A 13,023-nucleotide genomic window follows, 5' to 3' on the forward strand; every position below is an offset into this window, starting at 1 on the left:
GGAACGCTTGCTCTGTCAGGTACCTCTGTCAGGTAGGCTACCACTGTCAGCACCAGGGGCCAAGCCCCCCTAAAAAACAAAAGCTAAAATCGCCCCTGGGTGGTGTTTTTTTTTTAATGTTTTTCAGTAACAGCACTGTCGGTCGGTCTACCTCATTAATGGACTAACTGGAGTAACAGTAATTTAATATGTGCTAGTGGTGTGCATACACCATGAATTTGTGTTTACTTTTACTCCTTCGTGACATGTATGGACTGGAGCCTCTCTCTGTCTGTGTGTCTGTCTGTCTGTGTGTCTGTCTGTCTGTCTGTGTGTCTGTCTGTCTGTCTGTCTGTCTGTCTGTCTGTCTGTCTCTCTCTCTCTCTCTCTTTCACACACACACACACACACACACACAGACACACGCACGCACGCACGCACGCGCGCACACACACACACACACACACACACACACACAGCATTTACCTCAGTGCTGGTGCTGTTTGTAGATTCTTTAGGGCAAGCGTGTCAGACTCCGGCTCAGGGCCAAATCTGGGATGCATTTCACGAAAGCAGAGTTGCTAGCCAGTTAGCAACTTGGGAAGATGCCAATGGGAAATTGCATCGTAAAATAACAAAGTAGCTAACATAGTTACCGACTATCGTTTTGAGAAATGCACCCCTGGCCTCCCGTGTAAATCTTAGGAGTTAGTGTCTCGTATAACAGCGCAGTGCTGCCTATTGTTTACACTGGATTATTTATTCGGTTTCCTTATGTATATATTGGGGTTGGGGAGCTTTTTATTCATTCATGGGAAGGTGTCGGGATACATCAAACAATGACACTTGTTTTAAACTTTGTAACACTTTAAGTGGGACTGGGGGAGGGGGTATAAAGTATCAAGCACTGGTGTCACTTTTAACTTTGTTGCAATTGGGGATCTAGTGTTGTGCCCCAAGCACAACTCCATTGCCTTTTTCACAATGATAATGAATAAACTCTTGAATTTCTTTTGAATCAGTCGTTAAAGGAGCACTCCTGCCAATTTCAATATGCTGTTGTATTGCTCACGCTACCCTTGACTTGTCAGTACCCGGTGATGTTGCATTTTTTGGCTCAGCCCTTTCCAAGATATGAGCTGTTCTAAAGGGGGCAACTTTTGTTTACATTTTTTTTTTTTAAAACATAGGCCTACTCCAAATATTTTCCCAAAAGGTACCGTTATTTGCTAGTTGTCTGCTGATGTTGCATAACCTTTTGGATGTTTTTGGGAATAAATAAAAATTTTTTTTTTTTTTTTTAATGTAAACAAACACCTGCCCCCATTACAATGACCAGGATCTTGGAAAAGGCTGGAAAAAAAAAACTCAGGTACTGACAAATCCAGGGTAGTGTGAGTATTAGAACTGCATGTTAAAATTGGCTAAAGTTACCCTTTAAGTTCCCCACTAGTCAGCTGCATAGTTCACCAAAATAATGTAGGGCTATGTATGCGCAGCGGTGGTTAACAAGATGGGCTTTAGATCAGAGGGTTGCAGGTTCGAATACCACTCGTCCACGCCCTATACCCTCACTCCATGGCTTAGGTGCCCTTGAGCAAGGCATTCAACCCCACACTGCAGGGACCATAACCAATACCCTTTAGATAAATGTAAATTACTTTGGATAAAAGTGTAATAGGCCTATGAAATATGTGTGGGAAAAAAAACTGTAATGTAATGTACAGTATATGCAGTGCAGACATACAGTAGGCCTATATGAACTTGTTTTTAAAATGTACATATTTGGCTTTGCTAGTTTTAGACCCTTTGGACCACCATTTCGTCCCAGATTTTACTGCACTGCAATGTGAATTTGAGTTCGACACTCCACCTGAAATTACTGAATGAATACACCATAACATCTTACAAATCATGTTGACAAAGGTGTGTGTGTGTGTGTGTGTCCGTGTGTTATGTGTGTGTGCGTGTGTAGGTGTGTGTGCGAGTGTAAGGCCATGGATGATTAAGGTTGTGTGTGTGTGTGTGTGTGTGTGTGTGTGTGTGTGTGTGTGTGTGTGTGTGTGTGTGTGTGTGTGTGTGTGTGAGAGAGAGAGAGAGAGAGAGAGAGAGAGAGAGAGAGAGAGAGAGAGAGAGAGAGAGAGAGATGCATTATAGGCCACTGAAAGTAGGGCTGAGCTGTGTGTGTGTGTGTGTGTGTGTGTGTGTGTGTGAGTGAGTGTGTGTGTGAGGCATGACTATTTGATGCTGGTAGTACATTAGCACCCCCTGGTGTTGGATGACGGCAAGTGAAAGACACAGGTCATCTAAAAATCCTGACACACACACACACACACACACACACACACACACACACACACACACACACACACACACACACACACACACACACACACACACACACACACACACACACACACACACACCATTTCATTGACTAACCTTCCGTCCTCCCCTTGTGCATGTGGCCTCACAATGCAAGGGAAGATGTCATTGACAATAGAAGTGTTAGTCAATATCTCACAAAAGCACATTTCAAATGTAATTTTCCCATTTGCAATCACAAAGTTGAATGGTTAAAGCAAAAATACTGGATAAGAGAAAGATAACGCAAAACACGCCCACTCAATGCAAAAGCGTGTGCTCAAGTTGGGTCTCCTAAGGGGGCGTTGTCCCCTCCTTCTTCTTCTCTTTTTGCTCAAGACGTGCGCTACCGCCATCTACAGCGCTAAGGGGACTTGATTTATTCTCAACCTCAGGACTCCAAAGGTCTCCTAACCAAAGGTCTCCTAAAGGGGCGTTCACCCGACATAAAGTGGATACCGGAAAAGAAATAAAATTACGCTTCTTGTTAGATCCACCTTCTTTGGTTAAAAGTCCCCCAAAAGTGTGCCTAGACTGACAGCGGGGAAATTGTATTCTTTTGTGGCGTTAGCAAGGCATGAGGCCACAATCACAAGGTGAGGACGAGGCAGGTATAGATAATGAAATGGACAGTCATGATTATACACTATAGCCTATTAACAGAACACATTTCCTCACACTGTGGTGTTGTGACCTTAATGAACGAATCAATTATTTTGGACAGCTCTTAGAAGTGAACAATGGGAACCGAATCACAGCTGGGGGAGCCTGCCCTGTACCATTTTTGCTTTCATTTTTCATTCACTTTAACCACAAGACCTTCATGTGACTTTAATTTTGGGGAAAAAAAGACACAAGTTCTGCCTCAGAGAGTGGCAGAAACAGTCTTTAGAAGGAGGACAATAAGTTGTCATTTGGACATATGACCTAGGGGGGAGAGTCAAGGGCCAGAAATCCCCGCTCTAAATTATTATTTCATATAATATTGCCATGGCCGTAACTACCATTGAGGACATAGAGGTCATGTCCTCTGTATTTTTTTCAGTAATGTAAAATGTATCTATTGATGAAAACCGATATATGAACAACAATGATAAATTCAGTCTATAATATACCACCCCCATTTTTCCTCAAGGCAGTGATTAATGAGAGTTTGACTGAAATGTTTGAAGCATTCTAAATGTACAGTAATGCAGCACGCAGTATTTGACCGCGGTATTTGAAAATGTCTGGTTATGGCCCTGAGTATCACCTGAGGACCACAACAGCACACGCAACTACACCACATGCAGTATTTGCCTCACATTAATTGACGTTTAACTCATGGAACAAAACAAAAAAACTCAGATTGGATTCAGATTGCAGCGATTAAGAGACTGAATCTCAGATGAACTACCCTTAAATCACAGCATTGGCATGGATTACACACAAAATCCAATTTGTCACAATCTCTCCTAAGATTACACTGTTTCAACACTGTAAAACATTGCAAGCCAGTTAAACTTGATGCTTCTATTTGTGTCATCTCAAGTATCAGCTTGAGACTTGAGATGCCTTAAAGGAGAAGTCCGGCTGTTTTGGGCTCATATCACACCTTATATCATTGTTACGACCACTTTATTTTCACAGATTCACAGCATCATTGAACAGTGTTGTGGTAATGTGTGAGAATCGACTGATCCATCCATCAATCAATCAATCAATCAATCAATCAATCAATCAATCAATCAATCAATCAATCAATCAATCAATCAAGCAGTAAGAATTCCATGACGGAGACGTCGCCGGAGATGTTGATCATGTTGATGGTGGAGATGCCAAGTCTGTTTGCCATGCTCATCGTCTTGCCCGTTGGAAGATCGATCACAAACTTGTCCACCTGGTGTCTGATGGTCACCTGTTCAAGAAATAAAACAACAAATACTCAATAAGGCTAAAGCCCTGAAGAAGGCCTACGTTGAGGCCGAAACATGTTGACTTGTTTTTCAAATGTTCAAATATGAACTGATTCACTTGAATTAAAAGCGTTTTTGTGTAAGAAGAGGAAAATGACCTTTGAAGTTCCTCATATTGAACAGAGTTAGAAAGAAATGGATCTACTCTCAGAGCAGAAAAAAATTGCTCTCTCATGACACTGTACAAGCGTATGTTGTGAAGACGGTTTGATAAGGTAAAATTCTCTCCACCTATGGCTGAAATGCCCTAGACCCAGACACCCCTTATTTCTCCAGAAAGGGATAATAACCGATACCCTGTAGGCCTACCTAAAATAACTGGAAGTCGCTTGAGATAGGCATCTACCCCATATTGCACCATGGACTGTAACCAATACCCTGTAAATAACTGTAAGGTACTTATGCAATGCAATATGATGTTCTGCTTCTTGCCTCAAATCTAGAACCGCGTAGAAAGACGTTCTCATCACGGATCAGTTTGAAATTGCGTTTGACCAGTCTTAAATAAGACATTGACAATGATCTCTTTCTCACACACACACATGTTGGATAAAATGGTGTATTAAATACTATTAAAGTGCATGGAAGTCCTTTTGCACAAGCCTTCAGTTGTCCAGGAGCAGGTGCAAGGCAGGACAACTTGATCAATATGACATGTTCTTTTTTCCTCTTTCCTCACCTCCAAGAAAAAATAAAGAGAAAAAAAGAACAGTATCCAATGTGCTGTGCTTTCTGACCTTTCTTATTTCTTATTAAATAGGCCCTCTACAGTATTATAAACAGAACCTACCCACCGTGCCCAATAAGGAGGCAGCAGTCTTCAGTCTTAAATACTATTTAAATGCTAAAAACCTCACCTGCCCAGCACAGACACAAAAAAGGCAACATTCTTAAGATTATTAAGATGAAAAGATACTATTTTAATTCTGTAAACCTCACCTCAGTCCATACATAACCTGCCCAGCTCAGGCACAAAGGAGGCGGCAATCTTATTAAATATTATTTTAAGGGCTGTAACAATTTTGTAGGCCTATTGAACAAAGCAATCGGGATACTCAGAGCCATGATCTTGCATCGTGGTGCAAGAGGGCAGAGGGTCCCCCCATACAGCCTGCCAAGGTCAACATAGGGCACCCAATATGGGGGTCCCTTAGCCTGGGAAATCTTATGCTGCTTTGAATAATTGTTCCAATCTGGAAGACGGCATGGAATCTATCCCCGATCATAGGCTCCAGTCAGAGAGTTGAGAGGGGTGGGAAGGCGATGATTGCAGTTTGTTTTAATAGGTACAACTTAAATGACTGGCCGGAGGCCGTATGCCAAATGATAAGACATTCGTAATGCCCAATAAAGGGCTGTCATCAACCATAATCCACACACCCCATACAGGATTCACAGTATTCAGGTCTCCAGACCATATCTCACTTGTAATTAGGTCTGGTGGTAGCCAGGCAAGGGGTCCCCGGGATCAGGGGTGAATGCCCTGCTTGCCCCCCCTATAGCTCCGCTGTGGCTTTGACTGTCAGTCAGTGACACACACGCACACTCACTCTCACACACACAACATGTCCATACCTTTCAGCATTGCGAGGGATGAAACCTCTGACAGTCAGCTTGTTATTCTCCTTCAGGGAGTCTTGAGTAAGGCGAAGAGGCTGTGGAGATAGACATTCAGTTCAGAGGACAGTTGTAACATAATAATATAATATAGTATAATATAATATAATATAATATAATATAATATAATATAATATAATATAATACTGTATATATAATATATTGTGGCGGAATGCACTTCCACCATGGTCTCCAAGACTAATTGTTTCCAATGCCCAGTAGCACACTGCACCCACAAACACACATACACCTAATTGAGGCCACTGAAGCAGTTCTACCTGAAGATGAGACGCACCTGCAGCGAGATCTGATTGGGGGGTGTGGCCGTAAGATGGCACCGCTTGTTAGATGCCAGTTTTGAGCATTCTCGAGAGGACACGGAGGAGAGAGGACACGAGGACAGAGAGAGAGAAGCACAGAGAAGCACCAGAGCGAAGCCACCAACTTACAGTGTACGAGTGCTAGCGCAACCGCTACCCAATTGCCACAAAGGAAGTACAGACTGGGGAAGACTCGGAAGGCGATCTGAGCGCCAAAAGGAAGTCGTTGGCCGGGTCTGTTGTTGCCCAAAGACTCCCGAACAGACCCAATATTCGCCACTCCAGCCAAACGTGAGTCCGAATCCTTTCCTTGCGTTTGGAGTATCATGCGCTCTGAGTAACTCATCCACGCTGCAGTGGACCCTCGCTCTGCTTCACCTACAATCACACACACATGCACACACGCACATACCTCCTCCTGTCGCTCTGCTTCTCCTCCAAAACTCACATACCCCCTCCCGCCGCTGCGCGCTCTGCTAGGGGCTTCACCTCAACCACATACACGCTGCGCGCTCTGCTAGGAGCACACATAACGCACTCCCCTACATCCAAACACTGACATCCTTTTCTTTTCTCCTTCATACACACACACTGATAACTTTGGTTCTAGTTTTGGTATTTCTTTCTGGGGTGTCTCGCTGACGAGCGAGTAGATTGTTATTGTACGTTTTTGATATTGTTGGTAACCGGCTCGGCTGGTGGTGTTTTTTGTTATTAGTCTATTTTTTGTTGGAGTCTTGATAAAGACGTGCTGGCTTTAATCCTTGGTTGTTGTTCGTTTATTTTGTCTTATAATTTTACTTGCTGACGGAAGCTTATCATTTAGTGACAGGATTTAAAGGCCTGTCTGGCGCCTGAACGTTGGTTTTTTTAGTGCCCGACCGTAAGCGCCGCTACAATATTACATTATATTATATTATATTAGGCTATATTATATTATATTATATTATATTACTATAATTTTTCAAACAATTTACATAAAAAAGCACAAGTCAATTTACATATATCAGTAGTTTTGGAAAGATGCATGGAAGGACCATTCAACCCCACACATAGGCTACCTCAGAATCAAAATAGACATTGTGCAGGCCAGGCTACTATTAGATTGTTTTGTTTTCAGCCATTGCACCATTGTCTGCTTACCATGTTGCTTGAAGTGTCTGATTGGCAGTCCGATTGAGAGATCCTGGTGAAAGGTGTGTGTCTCTCTCTCTCTTTCTGTGTGTGTGTGTGTGTGCTGTATATATAGGAGGAGGCAAAAGGGATTGGGAAAGCATGGATTTCCCCTGGTATCAACTCCGTGTCTATCCACTTGTCTAGACATCCATGCAGTCAGTCAGGCTTGCAGCTGTTTGTGTGTGTGTGTGTGTGTGTGTGTGTGTGTGTGTGTGTGTGTGTGTGTGTGTGTGTGTGTGTGTGTGTGTGTGTGTGTGTGTGTGTGTGTGTGTGTGCGTGTGTGTGCGCGTGTGTGCGCGTGTGTGCGCGTGTGTGTGTGTGTGTGCGCGTGCTTGTGTCAAAGCAAGAGTTTCCCAAATTATCCTCATTTCTTCTCAAAAATACGCTATTTTTCAAGCTACTTGGTTCTCACGTGGTTGAAATGACTTTGCCTTTTTACTTCCTCTTACCCAAAACAACATGCTCACTGGATAGAATAGAATAGAATAGAATAGAATAGAATAGAATAGAATAGAATAGAATAGAGACAAAGACAAACTGGGCTGCTTCTCAGTGACTAGAACCAGGGATGACCGGAGCACTCAGCATATACTTTTTTTATTGTTTGGTGCACAAAGTGACCGACGTTTCGACGCACCTGCGTCTTCCTCAGAGTCAAACCACACTGGAGACACCACAGACAAAATAAAGACATCATCCCTCCCTTGTGCATATCATTGGTTGTTCATTGGGGGTGGGAATATGCAGTAATTAACCAGTAAGGTCACTCAAGCTAGATCTTAAATTTCATGTCAAGAGCAGAAAGTCAAACATCCAGGGGGACATGTTTAAATTAGACATTTTACAGAAAACATGATAAAAAAGTACCACGTTTTAATCCATGGGGCTCCATTGTGTTCAGTGTGTGGATCCAAAAGGCTTCTCGTCTCAGAAGCAGTTTCATCATGTCACCACCACGGTGAGTGGGGGTGAAATAATGTCAATTCCCCAGAATTTTAGTGATGCGCAAGAACCATGGTTTGCTTTTAGATAGTGGCGCGCTATTGCGTAATCCATGTTTTTATTTTTTATGGCAGCCTTGTGTTCTGCGATTCTTAGTTTCAGCGCGCACTTGGTCTGCCCAACATCCAGTATATCAGTCCGCACGGGCATTTTAAAATGTATGACACGAGTGATGTTGCAGTTAGTGAATGTGTTTATGTTGTATTTTTTACCACTGTGTGGGTGAGAGAACTGCTTGGCGTCACTGGAGTTTGAGCAGCGTGTACAGCGACCACATAAAGCCTTGCAGTGGAGCTGTCAACCAGAATAGAACAGACTTTTATTGTATCTTATGTCCAATTAGGCCCATAGGCCTCTGTTCAATAAGATTGACATACTTTATCCAGAAATGCAACATATAATTGCAACATGTAGACAGGCGAGTTTACTGAGCATGCATTCTGTATGCATAGCCACATCAGGTTTTTCATTGCATTTATTAAATGTGGAAACATGAGGAGTGCTGGGGGGCCCAACACAACTGCACCCTGGATAAATACGTAGAGCAGTGTTTCTCAAACTTTTTCAGGCCGAGGACCACTTTGCCCCCCCTAAAAATGTTCAGGGACCACCTGTCAACTGAATTGACAGTTGAGGGGTGCTTATTTGACACTGCTCATTTCGATGCAATATATTCACATTACAAGACTGCATTTTTGTGTCGAAAATAATACTAAAGAATAGCTATGTTTAGTTTTGTAATTATGTTACAAATATAGCCTACTCCTCGCTAGTCTTGGAAAAGTAGAAATCCCCTCGCGGACCACCTGAGCACTGTCGCGGACCACCAGTGGTCCCCGAACCACACTTTGAGAATCACTGACGTAGACCATGGGGACCTATAGGTTCTAATCCCACCAGTTTCTTTCTCCCACTCTCCTCCTGTCAGCCCTTAGACAAGGCAAGGCCATTTTACCCGTATAGTGCATTTCATACACAGATGTAGCTCAGTGTGCTTCACAAAAAATATAGCCTATGGATAAGGATACAGCACATGAAATAGAAAGAAAGGAATAAAGAAAAATAAAGAAGGAAAAATAAAAAAGGAATAAAGAAAGAAAGTATTAAATAATTAAAATCAAAGAAAGTTCAAATGTTGAAATCAAAAGTTAAAAGCCCAGATAGGACAGTAAAGGTCCATTGTGCTTATAATGAAAACTGTATGGTAATTGTGATGCAGGTGTTTTGTTGTATAGTTTATGCTGTATGTTGGTAGTGATAGTAGTGAAAAAACAGTAAAATGTGTGCAACGATGCTGTGTTTGCTGAATGACAATAAAGCTGTCAGTCAAGTACGTGTGTGTGTGTGTGTGTGTGTGTGTGTGTGTGTGTGCGTGCGTGCGTGCGTGCGTGCGTGCGTGCGTGCGTGCGTGCGTGCGTGCGTGCGTGCGTGCGTGCGTGCGTGCGTGCGCACGTGATTATGAGACTATTATCAGGTGATGAGAGACTGTTTTGGTTCACACACACACACACACACACACACACACACACACACACACACACACACACACACACACACACACACACACACACACACACACAGGCAAACCTGGCAACGTGCCTCTTTCAGTTTGATAGTGCAACACCACAAATGAAGCTCCTTACTTCAATTGGAATTTTTACACCACACATTTTGCTTCCCCAATGGAGGGGAGTGATTGTTTGTTTTACTTTCATGCAACATTTTTTTTTAACCTGCATGAAGGTCTAGGACCAAAACGTTGTGTATTAAAATAAACAGTGAAATGGTCAGTGTGCGGGAGTTTTTTCAAACTGTCTGCTGAGTCACCCATGGGCCATCTCTGACACACCTGTCAGCTGAGGTTAAGTTTTACGCAAAGTAGAGATGCACAGGATCCAAGATCCGGTTCCGGATCCGGCAGGATAATAGGGTTTTCACAGGATCCGGATCCGGCAGGATCTTAAGCAGTGGATCCGGTATCCGGCAGTTACCTAAAAATCAGGATCTAGTGCATCTCTAGCCTGTTTTTCAATCAGTCTTTCACAACCCCAATTGCTGCATGAAGTAAAATAACTTTGGAAACGGCCAGTGCAGGCAATGTGGCAGTCAGCCAATGAGTATAAAAAATAGTTTGAGCCAACGTAATAAAAAGGGCCCACGTGTGTGAGTAGGCTGTGTTTCAACCCTTTTGTAGGATCCGGTATCCGGTTCCGGATCCGGCAGGATCTAAAGCAGTGGATCCGGTATCCGGCAGGATCCTAAACATCAGGATCTGGTGCATCTGTAATGCAAAGTGTTATGTAATGATGTAAAATGGAGAAAAAAAGAGTTTTGTGCACGTCCCGTGCCAAGGGTGCAAGTGGCTTTTTAAAAAAAAGTCATGCATGTCTGAAAATGTCCATTTCACATACCTTAAATCATTGCACAGAACAATGTTTCGACTATAATTAAATGCAGAAGGATTTCATGTGTACAGACATAGTATAGAGACAATTTAAAAGAATACAGAACAAATATGATTCTTGCATAGCTACATGCCATATATTCGATACAGTCTGGTTATATCCCCTTAAGGCTGTTACCAGAATGGCAATGACCAAGTCGTAATGTATTACTAAAGGCTTTTGAATACACACACACACACACACACACACACACACACACACACACACACACACACACACACACACACACACACACACACACACACACACATTTATATAAACGAGTAACCTAAAATATTAGGTTATAATATTATTGTGAGAGTAAGCTATTGTTTTGAAAATAACAAGGCCAATGTGCTCTTAAAATACTTTAACGTAAATAAATAGTTTAGGTAACTTCAGGTAAGGATTACATTTAGTGCTCCTTACTATTATATTATTATTACTGTATTTCATTTACCATTTCTTGTATGCCCATGGCATGCGATAGTATTGCAGTACTGAAAGTTGACGCAAGAGGGTACTGCAGTACAGCTTCCTAGTCCCCACTGCCTGACTGTGTGAAGCAGTCTGCTCTTTTCTCATTTCTGCGGGTGTGTCTCTGATGTGCGTCATGTGTGGTATTGTACAGTATTTGATTGAGTCGAAATGTTTTGCTTATGGCGCTGGCTCATCAGCGTTGCTAAATAAACGCAGATAAAGTTCCATTTACAATAATAATGTTGAGGCTTTTATCATGAAATCATCCATACCTTTATTTTGAAGACCGCGACGCTTTGACGTCAGACAAATACGGAAAAGTGCGGAAAGAGCATTGACTTGTCACGCTGATGTCTGCACAGTCAGTAAACATACATCTTTCCTCCAAAGTCTTGTAGAATTGTGTATAATTGTGCTGCATTGAGTTCCAGTGCACGAAACGCGCACATTGTAGCGCACGCCTGTGACTTCAACTGACTGACTTGTTCTGTGTGTAGGCTAGTAGAGTTGGTCATTCATTTAAGTTAGGGACTGTTCGTTATTTATTTTCGGGGTCACCGGAAGAAAATAGGGGAGGGTCACGTCATTTTTTTCATTGCTGAGGGGAGGGTCATCAATTTCTTTTAAGCTGGCTAGGGGAGGGTCATCCAAAAATGTTTGGCACATTTTTTAGAAAAAAAGCATTCCTACCTTGTTTGTATGCTTTGATGTAACATAGCCTCAGAAACGCTTCTCCATTTAGCTAAAATTGATCACAGATTCATACCCCGTTGTGTTCTGTTGTGTCGAAGAGCTATCATAAGTTATCATAAGCTAAATCAAATTATAAATGTATGAAATGCCCCCGCGTTCGTGAAGTAGACTACTATAGTTTTCAAGAGGGCGCCTACAATAACATCCAGTAAGCTAGCAGCAGCGTTGGTCAATCAACGTTTGTCAAAAAAATAAAAAATAAGGTAGAATAGGGCTATTAACTACTTCTCCATAGGGGAGGGTCATGCATTTTTTTTGACGGCGTCGCGGGGAGGGTCATCAAAGTTTTGAAGCTCGTTAGGGGAGGGTCATGCAAAATTTGACGATCAAAGGTGGACATCTTCCGGCGACCCCAAAAATAAATAACGAACAGTCCCTTAGTCACAGTCATAGTTCATTCACCTCTGAAGTCTTGACAGCCGCGACAAGCTAGAATAGCACCACACCAACCCTAACATGAATAGCGACAACTTTTCCTTGAGTGAGAAGATTGTGTCGTCTTCCTACATACGACAGGGATCCCAAGCTCGGCGCAGCCATGAACAGCTGATCAGAATTCTACTGGAACAGGTAAATGATATGAAGTCCCTCATACGCACAGGTATGCTACCTGCACTGTAAATCATATTCAGGCGTTACGGCAGTGTTTCCCAACCTTTTTTGTCCTGCGTACCCCCTAAGCCATTTTGTCATATGATGAGTACCCCCTTGCCCTCACACATGCTCTGTTCCTCTATCCCAATGTGACTACACTCAATATATTTGCTATTATTACATTTGTTCGCGTACCCCCTGAGGTGTGCTCGCGTACCCCTAGTGGTACACGTACCCCTGGTTGGGAAACACTGCCTTACGCTATGCCGTTTACCTTTACAACGTCAGAGTTTCTTCAAAGTAAACCACTGGTCGAACTGTTATAATCAAACATAGCCT

At 42.6% G+C, this 13,023-nt stretch overlaps 1 protein-coding gene and 1 long non-coding RNA gene across 2 annotated transcripts in view; one reads left to right on the top strand and one right to left on the bottom strand.

Annotated features, from left to right (window-relative positions):
- Window positions 1–3,949: 3,949 nt before the first annotated feature.
- Window positions 3,950–12,979, bottom strand: LOC134437955 (uncharacterized). The gene is made up of 3 exons (XR_010032516.1): window positions 12,959–12,979; window positions 5,874–5,953; window positions 3,950–4,240 (listed from the first exon to the last, which is right to left on the bottom strand). It is a non-coding gene; the product is annotated as an uncharacterized LOC134437955 (long non-coding RNA).
- sepsecs (Sep (O-phosphoserine) tRNA:Sec (selenocysteine) tRNA synthase) overlaps window positions 12,474–13,023 on the top strand; it is a 41,437-nt gene continuing 40,887 nt past the window's right edge. Inside the window, exon 1 of the mRNA XM_063187531.1 lies at window positions 12,474–12,660. Within this exon, the coding sequence (XP_063043601.1) occupies window positions 12,547–12,660 (114 nt within the window). The 5' untranslated portion in view covers window positions 12,474–12,546. The remainder of the gene's footprint in view (window positions 12,661–13,023) is intronic.

The sequence above is a fragment of the Engraulis encrasicolus genome, chromosome 21 (assembly GCF_034702125.1).
Source record: "Engraulis encrasicolus isolate BLACKSEA-1 chromosome 21, IST_EnEncr_1.0, whole genome shotgun sequence".
Lineage (NCBI taxonomy): Eukaryota > Metazoa > Chordata > Actinopteri > Clupeiformes > Engraulidae > Engraulis > Engraulis encrasicolus.